General features: G+C 38.7%; 3 protein-coding genes across 3 annotated transcripts; all 3 read right to left on the bottom strand.

Annotated features, from left to right (window-relative positions):
* Positions 1 to 5,607: 5,607 nt before the first annotated feature.
* On the bottom strand, positions 5,608 to 6,279 carry LOC106091899 (arylalkylamine N-acetyltransferase-like 2). The gene has a single exon (XM_013258592.1). It carries the CDS (start codon positions 6,277 to 6,279, stop codon positions 5,608 to 5,610), a length of 672 nt encoding a protein of 223 aa, XP_013114046.1.
* A 2,686-nt stretch (positions 6,280 to 8,965) lies between these two features.
* On the bottom strand, positions 8,966 to 9,331 carry LOC106091898 (uncharacterized). Its single transcript, XM_013258591.2, has one exon. The coding sequence runs from the start codon at positions 9,329 to 9,331 to the stop codon at positions 8,966 to 8,968; it is 366 nt and encodes a 121-aa protein (XP_013114045.2).
* Positions 9,332 to 17,161: 7,830 nt separating this feature from the next.
* Positions 17,162 to 18,127, bottom strand: LOC106091902 (uncharacterized). The gene has a single exon (XM_013258596.2). It carries the CDS (start codon positions 18,008 to 18,010, stop codon positions 17,342 to 17,344), a length of 669 nt encoding a protein of 222 aa, XP_013114050.2. The 5' UTR covers positions 18,011 to 18,127; the 3' UTR covers positions 17,162 to 17,341.
* Between the last annotated feature and the right edge of the window lie 4,168 nt (positions 18,128 to 22,295).

Below are 22,295 nucleotides of genomic sequence, written 5' to 3'. Positions count from 1 at the left end.
CTCATATCCCTTGTCCAATTTATTTAAATGATTCTTTTGTAGCTATGCTCCGAATGTCGATATACATGTGTACAACTGCCAACCCCAAGGTAAATAACTTGAAGATAATTGTGTTAATGTCAGCATGGCCTCAAGGGTTGTCCATCACTGCCTGGCCCGTCGGTTTTGGTAGCAATTCCAATATTTCTCGTTAAGCTCCTCTTCAAATCTGGGAAAGGGCAAATAACTGTTGCTGTTAGCCTAACTAGATGGACGTTCGGTCAGAAATGCAAAAGAAAACGTACTCACTCACTCAATGGCCATGGAGACACAACCAGCACAGCCATCTGGTTGAGGCAGTGTGGGAGGGTGTTAAAATCTTTACAAATTCCAACAACCGGAGGACAACGACAACAAAAACTACGGCAAATATTTTGTTATAACCAAATTGAAATTTTGTTAAATGATTAAATTCAACCTCAAATCCAACCTTAGAATCCTAGAACATCTGAAAGAAATCTGTTAACATTTCCTGCTTGACTAAGATTTTCCAATTCCCATGCATGGGTAAGAGTAGGAGATACATTCACTGGTGAATGGCTATGTGAGAGTTTGTGTGTTTCGACCAAAATTTCCATATCAAAGAAGCAGCAACATCTGAGTTTTGCATCAGACCTTTAAATGAAGAGGCAAGCGGGGGAGAACGTGAGTTGTGGTGGCTGTGATGAAGATGCTGCTGATGTTGACGAACAAAGTAGAAGCACAAACGGAAGACGGAAGTTGTATTGCCCCACTGCTCACTCGCATACCTCTGTGCTTGCAGGCACGACGTTGGGGGCAAATGAGAATCAGACGTAAACAAATCTGTTTTTGACCTTAAGTTAAATTGGGAAACGGATTTTACATTTAACAAATTAAGTAAATAGTCTCATTTGTTCATCAACATCATCATATTTGCATACAGTCCACAATCAAAGTCAAGCACACAAACAACATTGCCACTCCCACACAACAATCAGACGCGCGTACACCTACACCGACATCTGCAAACATACCTAAACCCGCAAAGGACATACGCTCGCATGGAAAGGGGTAAATAAGCACACATATACACATGCCCCCACACCCTCAAGAATATAAAGTAAATAACTCGACTTGACTTTGCTTTGCATCATATCCAGACATTTTTGAAACAATTCAGGGAAATTCTATTAAAACTGATTATCATATTGTAAATTATATCCTTTCTCTGGGTTCCAAGCACACACTCTCACTTACATCCTTTGTGGTTGTGTGGCTTACTCATATTCCCATCTAACTGGTCTGCTGTAACCTATACTCCTTTATTCAAATGCAAAGATATTTTGGGAATCACTTTAAGGTTTTTGGTTTCTTGAAGTTTAAATTTTGGCGAAGATATGCAAATGTTAAATAGTGCTCATATTGAGGTAGAATCATTTGAAGCTTGAGTCGAAGAAATTCAAAGGCGTTGTGTTTGAATGGGCCGAACAGATTTGGACGTACTTCCAATATGAAAGATTTAAGTTCTAGAGCAATATGTTATTTGAGAGAATTTCGCATGACGTGTCCCCGCAATAGTTTTTCGAAAACTCAGCTACCGGGGCGTTGTACTTTCTCTAAGATATATAACTCCTATGTCAACGTATTCTTCAATGTGACTTATTGAGTCCCTGGAATGCACAGGGCCGGTTTGGCTGAAATTCTAAATGTGAAGTTCTGTCACTACTTTCAGCAAAACATTTTTCAACTCGATGCACAATGAGAAAAACTGTTTTTCTTGCATGAATGAGCTTGATTATAATTTCTATACCCACCACCGAGGGATGGGGGTATATTCATTTTGTCATTCCGTTTGCAACACATCGAAATATCGATTTCCGACCCTATAAAGTATTCTTGATCAGTATAAAAATCTAAGACGATCTAGCCATGCCCGTCTGTCCGTCCGTCCGTCCGTCTGCCTGTTGAAATCAAGCTACAGTCTTCAAAAATAGAGATATTAAGCTGAAAATTTGCACATATTCTTTTTTTGTCCATAAGCAGGTTAAGTTCGAAGATAGGCTATATCGGACTATATTTTGATATAGCCCCCATATAGACCGATCGGATTTAGGGTCTTAGGCCCAAAAAAAAGCTACATTTATTATCCGATTTTGCTGAAATTTGGGACAGGGAGTTGCGTTGGGCCCTTCGACATCCTTCGTCAATTTGGCTCAGATCGGTCCAAATTTGGATATAGCTGTCATATAGACCGATCCTCCGATTTAGGGTCTAAGGCCCATAAAAGCCACATTTATTATCCGATTTTTTGGACAGTGAGTTGTGTTGGGCCCTTCGGCATCCTTCGTCAATTTGGCCTTGATCGGTACAAATTTGGCCATATATACCGATCCTCCGATTTAGGATCTTAGGTGCATTAAAGCCACATTTATTATCCGATTTTGCTGAAATTTGGGACAGTGAGATAAGGTAAGCCCCTTGACATACTTCTGCATTATCGCACAGATCGGTCCAGATTTGTATATAGCTGCCATATAGTCCGATCTCTCGGTTTTAGGTTTTGGGGCCATAAAAAGCGCATTTATTGTCCGATGTTGCCGAAATTTGGGACAAAGGGTTAAGTTAAGCCCTTCCACATATTTCTGCTATGGGACATAAGGTATGAGCTTTGCACTGGATTTTGACGAAAGGTGGTTTACATATATACCCGAGGTGGTGGGTATCCATATAGGATCCGAGATAAACAGCAGTCTGTTGAAAAGGTCACTTACAGTTTTTTAGCGCAGCATTTTTATACCCTCCACCATAAGAAAGGGGTACACTAATTTCGTCATTCTGTTTGCAACTACTCGAAATATTCATCTGAGACCCCATAAAGTCTATATATATTCTTGATCGACATGACATTTTATGTCGATCTAGCCATGCACGTCCGTCTATCCGTCTGTCCGTCCGTCTGTCGAAAGCACGCTAAATTTTGAAGGAGTAAAGCTAGCCGCTTGAAATTTTGCACAAATACTTCTTATTAGGGTAGGTCGGTTGGGATTGTAAATGGGCTATATCGGTCCATGTTTTGATATAGCTGCCATATAAACCGATCTTGGGCCTTGACTTCTTGAGCTTCTAGAATGCGCAATTCATATCCGATTGGAATGAAATTTTGCACGAAGTGTTTTGTTATGATATCCAACAACTGTGCCAAGTATGGTTCAAATCGGTCCATAACCTGATATAGCTGTCATATAAACCGATCTTGGGTCTTGACTTCTTGAGCCTCTAGAGGGCGCAATTCATATCCGATTGGAATGAAATTTTGCACAACGTGTTCTGTTCTGATATTCAACAATTGTACCAATTATGGTTCAAATCAGTCCATGTTTCGATATAGCAGCCATATAAACCGTTCTTGGGTCTTGACTTCTTGAACCTCTAGAGGGCGCAATTCTTATCCGATTGGAATGAAATTTTGCACGACGTGTTTTTTTTTTGAAATGGCGCTAAAAGGAGTCATCGCCTTTATTCGGTAATTTGTTCTCTCAGTGCGAGAGAGAGCTGTTCTTTATGTTTATGTTGTATATTGATCTGAACGATACAAAATGTCCTAGATATTTGTAGAGAAAAGTGGAGTTGTTGACTTTTTTAATTGATAGTTTGTGTGAAATTTGCTTGCAGGCAGAGATAAGAACGTTTTCATTCGCTCTACTTTTACTGAAGACAAAATGTTGAATAGTTTTGTAACATATATCGGATTTAATACCCGTTATTTTTTTCCAAATATAAAAAAATGTGTGTAAACAATAAATTTTTCCTCTATTGGCATACTTGAACAAATCTAAAGTGGAAGGGTAACATTAAATTCAATTGATTTGCTATCAGAAATGACTGTGCATACAAACAATGAGCACCTGTACATATAAAAAAAAATTAATTTTAAGTTTAACCCTTTCGCGTCAGTTCACCAGTTTCTATTATGATGCAACTTTTGTGTTCAAACAGTACATTATTGATATTAACTGATACTAAAACTTGCTATCACGTGTATTAGGCGATTCTGAAACCAAAAAACTAACTCCTGTAGACTCAAGAGAAGGCTATATGGGAAGAAACTACAGCTATAATACAAATGATGGGATGCTATGTGGCTGGTATGTGATACGTACTAGCCAAAATAGTAAAATTTCAGTGAAATCGGATCATAAATGCGAATTTTAAGGTGCCAAGACTTTAAATCGAGAAATCGATTTATATGGCAGCTATATCCAAATCTGGACCGATCTGGGCCAAGTAGAAGAAGGATGTCGAAGGGCCTAACACAAGCAGCTATATCCAAATCCAGACCGATCAGGACCAAATTAAAGAAGGATGTCGAAAGGCCTAACACAACTCACTGTCCCAAAATTCAGCAAAATAAGATAATAAATGTGGCTTTTATCGACGTAAAGCCCTAAATCGGCGGATCGTTCAATATGGGGGCTATATCAATATATAGTCCGATATAGCCCATCTTCAAACTTAATCGGTTAATGGACAAAAAAGGATCAGTGCAAAGTTTCAGCTCAATATCTCTATTTTTATGCCCACCACCGAAGGATGGGGTATATGAATTTTGTTATTCCGTTTGCAACACATCGAAATATCCATTTCCGACCCTATAGAGATAAAAATTTTTGATCAGCGTAAAAATCTAAGACGATTTAGACATGTCCGTCCGTCTCTCCGTCTGTCTGTTGAAATCACGCTTCAGTCTACAAAAATAGAAATATTGAGCTGAAACTTTACACAAAACTTTGACCAAAACCAGGGTAAGTTCGAAGATGGGCTCTATCGGACTTTATCTTGATATAGCCCCCCCATATAGACCGATCCCCCGATTTAGGGTCTTAGGCCAACAAAACCACATTTATTATCCAATTTTGTTGAAATTTGGAACAGTGAGTTGTGTTAGGCCCTTCCACATTCTTCTTCAATTCGGCTCAGATCGGTCCAGATTTGCATATAGCTGCCACATAGACCGATCCTCCGATTTAGAGTCTTAGACCCAAAAAAAGGCGCATTTATTATCCGATTTTGTTGAAATTTGAAATAGTGAGTTGTGTTAGGCCCTTCCACATTCTTCGTCAATTTGGTCCGGATCGGTCCAGATTTGGACATAGCTGCCATATAGACCGATCCTCCGATTTTGGGTCTTAGGCCCATAAAAGCCACATTTATTATTCGATTTTGCTGAAATTTGGGACAATGAGTTGTCTAAGGCCCTTCGATATATTTCTATAATTTGGTCTCTGATCGGTCCAGATTTGGATATAGCTGTCATATAGACCGATCCCTTGATTTAATGTTTTGGTCCCAAAAAAGGCGCATTTATTGTCCGATGTCGCCGAAATTTGGGTCATACCAACTAGTCCGAACGGTTGAGATGTTTTTCAAAACGACACAACCAAAACGAGTTAATGAAGACATAGCAATAGAATAAGACTGTTCATACTAATTTTGTTGTTTATACCAATATATAGCCTTCTTTCAGGTTTTTTTTTAAATTTTTTTAATTGTTATATTTTGAACACTTAAACAATAAATACATTTTTAAAACCACATCAACTTGCATCCTCAGAAACGTATGGCATATGTCTTACAGCATTCGTGTGGCCGATGAGGACGAAACACCTGCTTGTTGTCAGAGTCAAGGTAGTCCTTGTAGTAAATAACATTCACAAGTTCCCATCCAAGTTGTTCCTTTATGCGAGCCGAGTAAAAACTGGTGCAATCGGCTGTCAATAGCTCGTAGCCCTTTACGATGGCCATTTCACGAGCAGCATTATAGAGGCGAGCTCCGATATTATTGCCCCGCATTTTGGCATCCACACAAGTGGTGATGACGTGCAGCACCTTTGTTACATTGTAGCGCTCGTAGACATTCGCATCTCGTTCAACCTTTGCCAGGAAATTTAAAATTGTACCCCATTTGGTGTTGCCAGCCGCATCGGCTTCTTTTTGCATGTGTTCCGCTTCATCGGGTCCCTTTGGTCCGCAAATGGAAAGACCAACTATTTCATCTGTTCCCTTGAGAACAGCCTTCAGACAAGTGCCATGGTCTATATTGGATAATAGAAATTCTTTGCCAACCAAGAGCTCATCTCTGGGTTCACTGCTGTACGTCAACGGCTCATCAGGAAAGAAGTAGGCACCCATTAAATCCCATGTCCTCTTACTATCCGCCTGGGTTATCACTTTGATTTCAATGTCATCTTCACTCAAGCAATGACTATGATTCGGAGCCATTATTTGTTTAGTATTAGAAACAAAGAGACCGAAAAGAAAAGCAGAAATAACACTGGTGCCGTTTAGAATGATCACTGAACTATTCTGAAATAAATGTCAGCATGAAATTGACCACTTCACTGGGATTCTATTCTGGTAAGACCTGTTGTTCAGCCAGCGAAGAGAGATTCATTAAAAATGCAAAATGAAAGCGGTAGCATAGCCATATTGCAAAATTAAAAATGCTAACTTAACGATTTGGCAAATCCATCGCACAATGGGAGAAACGAGCAAATTTGACAAATTTTAAATTGTGCAACGGTTGAGGCATTTCGAAATTATTCACAGTTGAGTCCGATCCGATCTGAACCATAATTAGGTAAGATCTTGAGAGGCTTGAAATAACCCACTGTTGTAAATTTCAGCGAAATCGGGTAATAAATAAAGCTTTAATGGCCCTCAGACCCTTTATCGGGAAATTGGTCTATATGGCAGCTATATCTAAATTAGCTCGATCAGAACCCTATTTAGGTCAGACGTTGGAAAGCTTAAAATAACCCACTGTTTTATATTTCAGCAAATTCGGGTAATAAATAAAGCTTTTATGACATTCAGAACCTTTATCGGGAGATCGGTCTATATGGCAGCTCTATCTAAATATGGACCGATCTAATCCATATTTAGGTCAGATGTCGGGAAGCTTAAAATAACCCATTTTTGCAAATTTCAACGAAATCGGATAATAAATAAGTCTTTTATAGTCTTCAGACCCGGAGAAGGCCACCGTAGTGCAGAGGTTAGTATGTCCGCATAGCATGACGCTGGACGCCTAGGTTCGAATCCTGGCGAGACTATCAGAAAAATTTTCAGCGGTGGTTTTCCCCTCTTATTGCTGGCAACATATGTGAGGTACTATGCCATGTTAAACTGCTCTCCAAAGAGATGTCGCACTGCGGCACGCCGTTCAGACTCGGCTATAAAAAGGAGACCCCTTAGCATTGAGCTTAAACTTGAATCGGACTGCATTCATTTGATATATGAGAAGTTTTCCCCTGTTCTTTAGTGGAATGTTTATGGGCAAAATTAGCAAATTAGTCTTCAGACCCTTTATCGGCAGTTCGGTCTTTATGGCAGCTATAGCTAAATAACATCCGATTTGAACCATATTTAGGTCAGTTATCGAGAAGCTTTAAACTACTCACTGTTTAAAATTTCAGCGAAATCGGATAAAAAATAAAGCATTTATGGACATTAGACCCTTTATCGGCAGATCGGTCTATATAGCAGCTATATCCAAATATGGTCCGATTTGACCAGACGGATGGACAGACACACGGATATCGTTAATTCGTCTTAGAATTTTACGACGATCCAAAGTATACATACCTTATAGGGTCCGAAATTGATATTTCGATGTGTTGCAAACGGAATGACCCCCTATCCTACGGTGGTGGGTATAAAAACACTTAGCAAAAAATTGCATTGCAACATTTTGATACCCTCCACCATAGGATGGAGGTATACTAATTTCGTCATTCTTTTTGTAACTCCCCGAAATATTCGTTTGAGACCCCATAAAGTATATATATTCTTGATCGTCATGACATTTTAAGTCGAACTAGCCATGTAGGTCCGTCTGCCCGTCCATCCGTCCGTCCGTCCGTCTGTCTGTCAAAATCACGCTAACTTTCGAAGAAATAAAGCTAGCCGCTTGAAATTTTGCACAAATACTTCTTATAGATGTAGGTCGGCTGGGATTGTAAATGGGCTGTATCGGTCCATGTTTTGATATAGCTGCCATATAAACCGATCTGGGGACTTGACTTCTTGAGCTTCTAGAGAGCGCAATTCCTATCCGATTTGGCTGAAATTTTTCATGAAGTATTTTATTCTTACTTTCAACAACTTTGTCAAATAAGGTTCAAATCGGTTCATAACCTGATATGACTGCCATATAAACTGATCTGGGATTTTGACTTCTTGAGCCTCCAGAGGTCGCAATTATTATTCGATTTGCCTAAAATTTTGTACTACGGATCCTCTCATGACCATCAACATACGTGTTTATTATGATCTGAATCGATCTATAGCCCGCTCCCATATAAATCGATCTCTCTATTTTACTTCTTGAGCCCCCAAAGGGCGCTATTCTTATTCGAATTGGCTGACATTTTACACAGTTCTCCAACATGTAATTTAATTGTGGTCCAAACCGGACCATATCTTGATATCGCTCTAATAGCAGAGCAAATCTTTTCTTATATCCTTTTTTTGCCTAAGAAGAGTTGCCGTGAAAAGAACTCGACAAATGCGATCCATTGTGGAGGGTATAGAAGATTCCGCCCGGCCAAACTTAGCACGCTTTTACTTCTTTTTAATTAATTTTATTTTAAATGCAATTTATAAAACAAAATCATCACAAATAACGAATTACGCCCCTCTTGGGATACGTTTAGCATATGTCTTACAGCACTCGTGTGGGAGATCAGGACAAAACTCCTGCTTGTTGTCGGAGGCGGATTGTCGGAGGCGGATTGTCGGAGGCGGATTGTCGGAGGCGGATTGTCGGAGGCTGCCAAAAACTCAATATCCTTTGCAATAGCCAGACACGGGCTGCATTATAGAGTCGAGCTCCGATATGGTAGCTCCTCATTTTGGCATTCACACAAGTGGTGATGAGGTGCAGCACCTTTGTTACATTGTAGCTCTAGTAGACATTCGCATCTCGCTCAAGCTTTGCCAGAAAATAAAAAATTTTACCCCATTTGGTTTTGCCAGCCGCATCAGCATCTTTTTGCATATGTTCCGCTTCTTCAGGGCCCTTTGGTCCACAAATACAGACGCCAACTATTCCATTGGTTGACTTAAGTACAGCCATCAGACATGTACCATGGTCTTTGTGGGCTTTGCCTACTAAAAGCTCATTCCTGGGTTCACTGCTGTATGCCAACGGCTCATCAGGAAAGAAATAAGTGCTCATCAAATCCCAGGTCTTCTTACTATCTGCCTCCGTGATCACTCTAATTTCAATGTCATCATCTTCACTCAAGGAATTATTTGGATTCGGAGTCATTACACTTTGTTATATGATAATAATCGTGAATAACTTAGGCGAAAAAATCTATTTCGGGAGCAAAATGTATATAACGTTTGGTATGAGCAGAGAACTACTATGAACTAGACATTAGCATGAATTTGACTAGACAGCTTAAAGTGGCTGATTAAAAATGCAAAATGAAAGCGAATAACGTTAAATATATTGCGAAATTGAAGAATTAAAATTTTATGATTTAGAAGACTCATGGCACATTGGGTGAGACATATCAGCTTATAGACTGATTTAGACCATATTTAACACGTATCTTAAAAGTCACACAAGAAGTTGTTGTGCAAAATGTCAGCTCAATCGGGTAATAATTGCTGCCTCTTGAGGCTCAAGAACTATAATCGGGAGATTGGTTTATATGGGAACTATATCAGGTTGTGACCCGATAAAGACCATACTTGGCATAGTTGTTGAATGTCGAATCAAACCACTTTATGCAAAATTTCAGCCAAATCGGTTAATATAAGCGCCCTCCAGCGGCTCTAGAAGGCAAGATCCGAGATCGATTTATATGGGAACTATATCAGGTAATAAACCGATGGAAGCTATATCAGGTTATGAACCGATAAGGGCCATACTGGGCACAGTTGTTGATAGTCTAACCAAAGCACTTCATTCAAAATTGCAACTAAACCAGAACCAATATAGACCATACTTGGCACAGTTATTGATGGTCTAACCAAAACACCTCATGCCAAATCGGGTAATAATTGCACCCTCTGGAGGCTGAAGAGAGCAAAATCAGCGATCGATTTATATGGGAACTATATCAGGTTATGAACCGATTTAAACTATTCTCGTCACAGTTAGAAGTCAAAATAAAACACTAGATGCAAAATTTCAGCCAAATCGTATAAGAATTGCGCCCTCTAGTGATTCAGCCAAATCGGGTAATAATTGTACCCTCTGGAGGCTGAAGAAAGCTAAATCAGCGATCGATTAATATGGGAACTATATCAGGTTATAAACCGATTTAGATCATTCGCGTCACAGCTAGAAGTCAAAATAAAACACTTGATGCAAAATTTCAGCCAAATCGTATAAGAATTGCGCCCTCTAGTGGTTCAAGAAGTCAAGATCCAAGATCGGTTTATGTGGCAACTATATTAGGTTATAGGCCGATTTGATCCAAATTTAGCGCAGTTGTTGGAAGTCATAACAAACAACAAAGCAGATGAGTATTGCGCCCTCTAGTGGCTCAAGAAGTCAAGACCCCAGGTCGGCTTATATGGCAGCTATATCAGATTATGAATCGATTTTAACAATACTTGGCACAGTTGTTAGAAGTGATACCAAAACACCACGTGCAAAATCTCTGCAAAATTGGATAAGAATTGCGTCCTTTAGATGCTCAAGAAGTCAAGACCCAAGATAGGTTTATATGGCAGCTATATCAAAACATGGACCGATTTGGCCCATTTACTGCCCATTCTATGGTGGAGGGTATACAAAATTATTTTAAGTCCAATCTTATAAACCATTAGAGATATTCCACACTTTTCAGCTTGTTTTTTGTAGATTGGCACGAGTTCTATCTTTTAAAAGTAATCCAGCCGATCGGTTTATAAATGACTGTTTAAAAAAAAAAAAAACAAAAATGAATTCATCAATTAGAGAGGAATTAAAAGACTTAGTTGATCCGAAAAAAAAAGAAATTAAGGTAAGTATACCAGAATAAAAATAAATAAATGAGTCTTAATATTCATCAACTTAATGCAGTAAAATGTTTCCAAAGTCTGGTTTTAAATGCAGATGAGTAATTGCAGATCGTTAGGAAGTGAGTTCTAGAGACGTATAGCGAATATGAACATATTCTATTCAGAAACAAGCCTCCAATAAATTTTGGGAATGATTTTTTTTACCTCTAATAGATCTGGCGAAATCAATGAATCCATACAGATATTGTGGTGCCTGCGTGTAGATCAGTTTATGCAGGAAAGTAAGCGATCTCAGGTACAACAAGTGCTGCAAGGAGACGCCAACAGGGATAAAGAGTATTCAGAGATGGAATCGCGCCGTCTCAAGCGAAATAAATAACGAGTAACGCTATTAAAAAAAGGCGTTTCGCTAACGTCTACTTACCAAGACGCAATAAGCAAACAACTCACAGCCGTAGAGAATGCCAGGAACAAGATAAGTCTTTGCCAAGAGAGATCTTACCGACTGAGTGGCGCAGAGAGCACGCAATTTTGAATATCCCTGACCAACGACAGAGTCGATATGATTACTCCAAGTCAGAGTGCTGTTAATAACCACGCCCAAGTTCTTTGCATGAGGAACGATTTCCAATCTAGAGTCGTTAATGAATATACCGACATCACATGAAAAACGAGACAGCCTGTTTCTGATAACAACACACTTGGACTTTAAAGGGTTGAGACACAGGCCATTGGCTTTCGCCCACGTGCTGACTCTTGACAGATCATGATTAAGCAGACGTGTGCTTTTAGCAATCTCATCCCTCGGACTTTCGATATATATTTGTACATCGTCAGCGTACATATGTATGTACCTCACAATAAGACAATTGACTCGCCAAGTCATTACTGTACAATGAAAAGAGAAGAGAGAAGTTCCCTGAGGAACACCTTTTGAAACAAGCAGAGGTGATGATACAGAAGACTTATAACTGACGAACTGAGTGCGGTGTGACAGGTACGACAAAATAAGACGAACGGACGTAGAAGAAAAATTGTAAAGATGTCTCATCTTATTACATAACAAGGAATGATCCACAGTGTCAAATGCCTTAGAATGATCAAGAAGAACAAGGAAATTCATCTTGTGATTCTCCAAATTGACCTTGATCCTCTCAGTAGCCTCTCAGTTATGCAGCTGTGGTTAGGTCGAAACCCGGACTGTCTCACATATGTAAAGGGTGATTTTTTTGAGGTTAGGATTTTCATGCATTAGTATTTGACAGATCACGTGGGATTTCAGACATGGTGTCAAAGAGAAAGATGCTCAGTATGCTTTGACATTTCATCATGAATAGACTTACTAACGAGCAACGCTTGCAAATCATTGAATTTTATTACCAAAATCAGTGTTCGGTTCGAAATGTGTTCATTCACCGTTCAGCGATGAGGCTCATTTCTGGTTGAATGGCTACGTAAATAAGCAAAATTGCCGCATTTGGAGTGAAGAGCAACCAGAAGCCGATCAAGAACTGCCCATGCATCCCGAAAAATGCACTGTTTGGTGTGGTATTTTTTCAAAGATGCTGTTGGACGCAACGTTACGGTGAATGAACACATTTCGAACCGAACACTGATTTTGGTAATAAAATTCAATGCTTTGCAAGCGTTGCTCGTTAGTAAGTCTATTCATGATGAAATGTCAAAGCATACTGAGCATCTTTCTCTTTGACACCATGTCTGAAATCCCACGTGATCTGTCAAATACTAATGCATGAAAATCCTAACCTCAAAAAAATCACCCTTTATAACAAAGAGTTCTCGTTGACAAAAGAAGACATTTGCAAATACAACAATTTCCCAAAGACCTTTGACAAGTAACAAAGAATCCCAATTGGTTTATATTCCTTGGCATGTTTCGACGCTAATGGAAAGTAACTCGTGGTCAAAATCCTATTGAAAACTTAGGTTACATGAAGAATAATAAGGGGGAGCAAGAGTCTTACAAATCTAGGATCAATGCCATCAGATCCGACAGCGTTAGACTTTACAGTCGCTACACACTCAAGGACATCGGCGGGACCAATACAGCATAAGCCAAAACCAGAGTCGTCATCGAGAGAGGGGAAGATATCGAAGCCATAGAAATTGGGATCTGTAGGACATTAACAAAGGCATCATTAAACCCATTGATGTCCAAGTTTGTTGAACATTTATTAGTATCCTTCCCAATTCTTATGTCTCGAATAACCTTCCACGTTCTCTTGGAGCCTATTGCAGAAGTAAAGCGTCTGTAATAAGTCTTTCTTCGCTATCTTAATCAACTTATTGACGTGGTCTCTTGCTGAGCGAAAGGCATCATGTTACTCATGCGTCCTGAAACGTCTCCATCTGCGATGCGACATATTCCTCTTGTGAATAGCCGAACGAATATCCCGGGAGAACCACGGTTTCGATCTAGGGGACACTTTTCTAGTCTTGAGGGGAACCGTAAGTAAGTTCCTGTTCCTGGTCCCGTAAAAATATGGAGTCTGAAATCCGGTATCTTATATCTCCGAGTGAAGAGCAGAAGCTTCGCCTTCCTTGGGTTGGTTCTCAACCCGTTTCTTGCTGCTCATTTACACTCCATAGTGAACTTTCCATCTCTCGTTGATGCTAAAGTATCAAAAGGTCGGCTTTGCCTTAACCCCCTCCCTTTAACCAAACAAAACATGTATTGTTTTGATTTTCACCCACAGTGCCATGTTTAGCATCTTCATTAAACTTCCCTAAACTAGTTGCTACAAACGAATCAAAGAGTTGGATATACCGCAGTACTATTCGTACTTTGAATAGAAATATGGTTAAAAATAGAATACGGTCTTGAGGAGCAAGTTTTTAAGCCCAAATTGAATGGGACAAAATATTCGCATTCTAGTATAATTAATGGGGTGATTTAATTAAGCTACACTCAGAGAAATGTCTTGATATAGTAATGTCTGTATTCGAAACTTTAATAGCTTTCAAAGGAGTACAGCTTTATGCTAATTTTTATTTTTATTAGAAATGTAATCAGGCTTTTTTTATGTAATCAGGCATTTCACTAGAGTGGATAAAGAACTCCACATGAGTCAAACCGTACATTTTATTACAGTCGCAGTAGTGGCACAGGGTACAGTTGGTGCATCAGCTTTAAATTCCATATACATATACTTTGGTTTCGTAGTAAAGGGTGATTTTTTGCTATTATCTTTTCAGCAACACTGGTTAAACAGCTCACGCACTTTTCGTGTTTTTTTTTTACTATCAAACATCTTCAGTTTCGTCTATAATTTAACCATGAATCGTCTTACAAATGAACAGTGGTTGTAAATTATTGAACTTTGCTCTAAAAATGCGTATTCAGTTAAGAAAATTCATCGTCATCAAAATTGTGTTCAGTGACGAAGCTCAATGGGTACATAAATAAGCAACATTTTCGATTTTGGAGTGAAGATCAGCCAGTAGCATTGCAAGAGCTACCAATGCATCCAGAAAAAAAATCATAGTTTGGTGCGGTTTATGGGCTGGTGTCATCATTGGACCGTACTTCTTCAAAGATGATGCGAATCGTATCATAACTGTGAATGGTGAGCGCTATCGTGAGATGTTATCTAACTTTTTTTAGCCCAAAATGAAAGAGATTGACTTGCATGGGATGTGGTTTCAACACATGCTGTGGTGCACATGCCATACAGCACGCGTAACAGTGAACTTATTAAGAAGCGAGTTCGGTGAACATTTAATTTCACGTTCGCGACCGGTCAATTGACCGCCTTGATCGTGCATGTCTATAATGACAAGCCCGCTTCAACTGATGTACTGGAAGACAACATTGAACATTTATTCGTGAGATACCGGTCGAAATTTTGGAAAGAGTATGCCAAAATTGGATTAAGCAGATGGACCATTTGAGGCGCAGTCACGGTCAACATTCGCATGACCGTACTATCGATTCAAATAAAGATTTCATGCTTTTTTTCTGAATTATATTTGTTTTATTTTTTATACACACCACCGAAGGATGGGGGTATATTCATTTTGTCATTTCCGTTTGCAACACATAGAAATATTCATTTCCGACCCTATAAAGTAATTGCGGATTTTTCATATAGTCGGCGTTGACAACTTGTGACTCTGTAATTGCATTCTTTCTTCTGTCAGTTATCAGCTGTTACTTTTAGCTTGCTTTAGAAAAAAAGTGTAAAAAAAGTATATTTGATTAAAGTTCATTCTAAGTTTTATTAAAAATGCATTTACTTTCTTTTAAAAAATCCGCAATTACTTTTTGGGCAACCCAATGTATTTTTGATCAAGGTAAAAATCTAAGACGATGTAGATATTTATATCAGTCCGTCTCTCCGCCTGTCTGTTGAAATCACGCTACAGTCTTTAAAAATAGAGATATTGAGCTGAAACTTTGCACAGATTCTTTTTTGTCCAATAGCAGGTTAACTTCGAACTATATCTTGATATAGCCCCCATATAGACCGATCCTCCGATTTGCGATCTTAGGCCCATAAAAGCCACATTTATTATCCGATTTTGATGATATTTGGGACAGTGACTTATGTAAGGCCCTTCGACATCTTTCGTCAATTTTACCCAGATCGGTCCAGATTTGGATATAGCTGTCATAAAGACCAATGCTCCGATTTAGAGTCTTAGGCCCATAAAATCCACATTTATTGTTCGATGTCGTCGAAATTTGGGACAGTGAATTATGTTAGGCCCTTCTTCGTCTTTCTTCAATTTGATCGGTCAGATCAGTCCAGATTTGAATATAGCTGCCATATAGACCGATCTCTCGATTTAAGGTTTTGGGCCCATAGAAGGAGGATTTATTGTCCGATGTCGCCGAAATGTGGAACAGTGAGTTGCATTAGGCTCTTTGACAACTTTCTGAAATTTTGCCCAGATTGGACTAGATTTGGATATAGCTGTCATAAAAACCGATGCTCCTATTTAGGGTCTTAGGCCCATAAAATCCACATTTATTGTCCGATGTCGTCGAAATTTGGGACAGTGAATTATGTTAGGCCCTTCGACGTATTTTTTAAATTTGGCCCAGATCGGTCCAGATTTGAATATAGACCGATCTCTCGATTTAAGGATTTGTCGCCGAAATGTGGAACAGTGAGTTGCTTTTCGATATAGCTGCTATGTGGGCATAAATAATGCATTTTTCATCGGACTAAGACGAAAGGTGGTTTATATATACCCGAGATGGTGGGTATCCAAAGTTCGGCCCGGCCGAATTTAACGCCTTTTTACTTGTTTTTTTTTTAATAACTTTTCTATAGCTCTTAAAAAATCACACTATATTATAAATACCTATTTTTTGGATAAAACATTTGACACTCATGAACACTACGGCCCAAAGGGACTTTATTCCATTACGATTTCCAGATTTAGCATCTTGATTTCATGGAATTACGAAAGCCTGTCTAAATAAAGTCCAAGTCAGACTTTATTTGGATACATATGCCATCTAGACCGATCTCACAATTTTACATGTTGGCTCATAGAATACCATTTTTATACCCTCCACCATTGGATGGGGGTATATTAATTTGGTCATTCTGTTTGTAACACCTCGAAATATGCATCTAAAACCCCATAATATATATATATATATATCATTGATCGTCATGACATTTTAAATCGATCTAGCCCTATCCGTCCGTCTGTCCGCCAGTCGTAAAAAATTTCAGTCAAATCGGACGAGAACTGCGCCCTCTAGAGGCTCAAGAAGTCAAGACCAAAGATCGGTTCATATGGCAGCTATATAAAACATGGTCCGGTTTGGCCCATTTACAATCCCAGCAGACCTACACTAACAAATGGTATCTGTGCAAAATTTAAAGCGGCTAACCTTACACCTTCGAAAGTTTGCGTGCTTTCGACAGACAGACGGACGGACGGACGGACATAGCTAGATCGACTTAAAATGACATGACAATTAAGAATATATATACTTTACGGGGTCTTAGACGCATATTTCGAGGTGTTACAAACAGATTGACAAAATTGGTATACCTCCATCCTATGGTGGAGGGTATAAAAATATCCAACAGTAGCCGGCAGACAATTTGCAAATTAGGAAAATTTCCTTCTTTTTATAATGTTTGACATTTGACGATTCTTAACCAATAGAATTTGATTTTTTTATTTATGTATTACTTTTTAAAAATTTTAAGCTTATTACTAAAGCACACACACTAAAACACTTTGCTCATTTTGTTTATCAATTTGTAATGCTTAAGGCTACAAACAATCACTTCTTCACACTCCCCAAGATAAGATGTGTGACATCTTATCTTCAAATTCGAATGGCATACGTTGTACAGCTCTCATGTGGAGGATCGGGGCAAAACACCTGCTTGCCGTCCACATAGAAATCTTTGTAGGGAGCCACATTTATGCGGTCCCAGCCTAGATTTTCTTTTATGCGAGCCGAGTAGAAGCTGGTGCAGTCGGCTGTCAACAATTCGTAGCCCATCGATTTGGCCATTTCGAGTGCGGCATTATAGAGGCGAGCTCCCAGGTTCATGCCCCGCATTTTGACATCCACACATGTGGCCAGAACATGCAACACCTTGGTGACATTGTAGCGTTCGTAGACATTGGAATCCCTTTCGACCTTTGCCAGAAATTGTAAAATCTTGCCCCATTTGGTATTGCCCTCGGCATCGGCTGCTTTTTGCATGTGTTCAGCTTCATCGGGGCCCTTTGGGCCGGTCATGGTAAGACCCATTATTTCATCTGACCCCTTCAGAACGGCCATCAGACAGGTGCCATGTTCTATGTTGCTCATTACAAAGTCAACGCCCACCACCACCTCATCCTTGGGTTCGCTGCTGTTCGTCAACGGTTCATTGCCGAAAAAATAGAGCGACAAGAAGTCCAACACCCTCTTGTAGTCCTGCTGTGTGATCACTCGAATTTCAATGTCTTCCTCTTTAAGAGAACTATTTGGTGTGGGCACCATTTTGCGGAGGTTTTTATATTTCCAAATCAATTTTATGAGTAATATTAGGTAAAATATTTTCACTGGACTGCGGGCAACAACATACGAAATAAACGATCAACAATTCTATACTGAATTCATCATATTGCATTTGACCGTTAAAATGCTTAGATTAGAGAATGTTATCATTTGCCTTAAAAGTGTGCGAAAGGCGAGACATTTGAAATGCAAAGTGAAACCGTTTAACATGAAACGCATTGTAGCAATAATCGTTTCAACTGATAATACTGATTGCCGCCTGCCTCTTATCTAAAGTTGTCGAAATACTCAAATGTGCCATTGCATTGTGGTCACACTTGTATGGAAAAACGGTCCAAATATATATATTATTACAGGGCCAAGGTTATTAAAAAGGCGATTTTGTGGTACGTATACGGCCAAACGTATGAAGGGATTTTAATGACATTCACATCAATCGAAAGATATTTTTCCAGAAAAGCGACGAGTATATATGAAAATTAATTTTCCTTAAATGAAGGTCATGAAAATGAGGAATTAATTTTCAGTAAAATAAGAAGAAGCATAAATACAGAAAATTGTTGGTTTTTCTACCCACCACCAAAGGATGTGGGTATATTCGTTTTGTCATTCCGTTTGCAACATATCGAAATATCCATTTCCGACCATATAGAGTATATACTGATCAGCTCAAAAATCTAAGACGATCTAGCCATGTCCGTCCGTCTGTCCGCCTGTCTTTTGGAATCACGCTACAGTCTTTAAAAATAGAGAAATTGAGCTGAAACTTTGCACAGATTTTTTTTTTTTTTTTGTCCATAAGCAGGTTAAGTACGAAGATATATATATCGGACTATATCTTGATACAGCCCCCATATAGACCGATCCGCTGATTTAGGGCCTCAGACCCATAAAAGCCATATTTATTATCCAATTTTGCTGAAATTTGGGACAGTGAGTTGTGTGAGACCCTTCGACATCTTTTTTCAATTTGGCCCAGATCGATCCAGATTGGGATATTGCTGCCATATTGACCGATCCGCTGATTTAGGGTCTTAGGCCCATAAAAGCCACATTTATTACCCAATTTTGCTGAAATTTGGTATAGTGAGTTATGTTAGGCCACCCGACATCTTTCTTCAATATTGCTCAGATCGGCCCAGATTTGGATATAGCTGCCATATAGACCGATCTCTCGAGTTAAGATTTTGGGCCCATAAAAGGCGCATTTATTGTCGGATGTCGCTGAAATTTGGGCAGTGAGTTAAGTTAAGCCCCTCGACTTACTTTTGCATTATGGCACAGATCGGTCCAGTTTTGAATATAACTGCCATTTAGACCGATCTCTCGATTTAAGGTTTTGGGCCAATAAAAATCGCATTTATTGCCCGATGTCGCCGAAATTTGGGATACTGAGTTGTGTTGGGCTCTTCAACATTCCTCTTCAATTTGGCCCAAATCGGCCCAGATTTGGACATAGCTGTCATATAGACCGATATCTCGATTTAAAGTCTTGGCCCCATAAAAGGCGCATTTGTAATCCGATTTCACTGAAATTTTACAAAGTGACTTATTTTAGGCTTTTCGGCATCCATGTCGTATATGGTTCAGATGTTTTTTTTTTTTTAGATGACTACCAAAAAGACTAATATTTTATTTCCACAAAATTGAATAATGACTTGTACTTTTTAGTATTTGATCCAAATCAGAACATATTTCGATATAGCTGCTATGGGGCATAAGGTATGCATTTTTCACCGAATTTTGACGAAAGGTGGTTTACATATATACCCGAGGTGGTGGGTATCCAAAGTTCAGTACGGCCGAACTTAATGGCTTTTTACTTGTTTTCTAATGCATTTGTTATGGGTGTGAATGCAAAGGCATAGGTGGGAGTATTAGTGATGAGAGTAAGGGAAACAAACGGTGCGGGGTAAAGAATATCACTATTTAGGTGAGGGTGTTCTGGGGATGCCTGGCCCTACTTGGCATGTAGGTCAGCCAATTCTTTAAAGATCGGCTTTGGCGTGCATGGCATTTGGATTTTTTATGTTGTTGTTTGTATAAGTTTTGCAAGGCTTCACAACAATACAAACAAGTAAACATGCGTTAAGTTCGGCCGGGCGAACTTTGGATACCCACCACCTCAGGTATATATGAAAACCATCTTTTGTCTTAATCCGATGAAAAATTCATAATTTGTGACCCCATAGCAGCTATATCGAAATATGGTAGAACTTAGTCCAATTACGGCACAGACATTGCGTGGTCTAATAAGTACAAGTCATTGTTCAATTTGTAGAACAATTTGTAGAACAAAATATTGGTATTTGTAGCTTTATCCAAATATAGACCGATACTAACCATAAACAACAAGGATGCCGAAAAGCCTAACATAAGTCACTGTTTAAAATTTCAGCAATAACAAAACACCACATGCAAAATTTTAACCAAATCGGATGAGAATTGCGCGCTCTATTAGTTCAAGAAATCAAGATCCAAGATCGGCGTATATGACAGCTATACCAGATTATGAACCGATTTGAATCATACTTAGCACAGTTGTTGGAAGTGATACCAAAACACCACGTAAAAAATTTCAGTCAAATCGGATGAGAATTGCGCCCTCTAGAGGCTCAAGAAGTCAAGACTCAAGATCGGTTTATATGGCAGCTATATCAGGTTATGGACCGATTTGAACCATACTTAGTGCAGTTGTTGAAAAGGATACCAAAACACTACGTGCAAAATTTCAGTCAAATCGGATGAGAATTGCGCCCTCTAGAGGCTCAAGAAGTCAACACCCAAGATCGGTTTTTATGACAGCTATATCAAAACATGGACCGATTTGGCCCATTTACAATCCCAACCCACCTACACTAATAAGAAGCATTTGTGCAAAATTTCAAACGGCTAGCTTAACTCCTTCGAAAGTAAGCGTGCTTTCGACAGACGGATGGACGGACGGACGGACATGGCTAAATCGACTTAAAGACATGACGTATATATGTTATATATGTTATGGGGTCTCAGATTCATATTTCCAGGTGTTACAAACAGAATGACGAAATTAGTATACCCCCATCCCATGGTGGAGGGTATAATACAAGAATAAGAAGCAGAAACACAACAAATTGTTGTTGCTTTTTACTTAACAATCCATGAGTTGGTGTGTGAAACAAAAATGCGCGTCCACAAAATAAAAAAAAAAATAAATCACTTAAGAAATATATTTCATCAAAAATTCGAATTTTTCGAAGTGATTACGAATTAACTTTGGTTTTTCTCTACGAGGCTTAGTTAAGGAGATATGGCCATTTTGAGTTTTCGAAGAGAAAAATTATCTTTTCGGAAAATTTTCATCACAAATTCCAATTTTCCGAAGTGATCATGAATTAACCTTAGTTTTGCTCTACGAGGCTTAGTTAAGGAGATATGGTCATTTTAAGAGAAAAATTATCTTTTTGGAAAATTTTCATTACAAATTCCAATTTTCCGAAGTGATCACGAATTAACCTTAGTTTTGCACTGCGAGGTTTAGTTAAGGAGATATGGCCATTTTAAGCTTTGGAAGATCAAAATTATCTTTTTGGTCGATTTTAATCATAAATTCCAATTTTTCGAAATGATCACGAATTAACCTAAGTTTTGCTCTACGAGGCTTAGTTAAGGAGATATGGCCATTTTAAGTTTTGGAAGGGAAAATTTGACTTTTTGGTCGATTTTCATCTAAAAATTCCAATTTTTCGAAGCGATTACGAATTAACCTTAGTTTTTCTGTACGAGGCTTAGTTAAGGAGATATGGCCATTTTAAGTTTTGGAAGGGAAAAATTGACTTTCTGGTCGATTTTCATCAAAAATTGCAATTTTTCGAAGTGATCTCGAACTAACCTTAGTTTTGCTCTTCGAGGCTTAGTTAAGGAGATATGGCAATTTTAAGTTTTGGAAGGGAAAAATTAACTTTTTGGTCGATTTTCATAAAAAATTCGGATTTTTCAAAGTGATCACGAATTTACCTTAGTTTTGCTCTACGAGGCTTAGTTAAGGAGATATGGCCATTTTAAGTTTTGGAAGGGAAAAATTAACTTTTTGGTCGATTTTCATCAAAATTTCCAATTTTTCAAAGTGATCACGAATCAAGCTTAGTCTTTTTGCAAAATTTTCATCACAAATTCCAATTTTCCGAAGTGATCACGAATTAACCTTAGTTTTGCTCTACGAGGCTTAGTTAAGGAGATATGACCATTTTAAGTTTTGGAAGGGAAAAATTAACTTTTTGGTCGATTT

This window comes from Stomoxys calcitrans, chromosome 1 (assembly GCF_963082655.1).
Source record: "Stomoxys calcitrans chromosome 1, idStoCalc2.1, whole genome shotgun sequence".
NCBI lineage: Eukaryota > Metazoa > Arthropoda > Insecta > Diptera > Muscidae > Stomoxys > Stomoxys calcitrans.
This window is presented reverse-complemented; position numbering and strand designations above follow the sequence as displayed.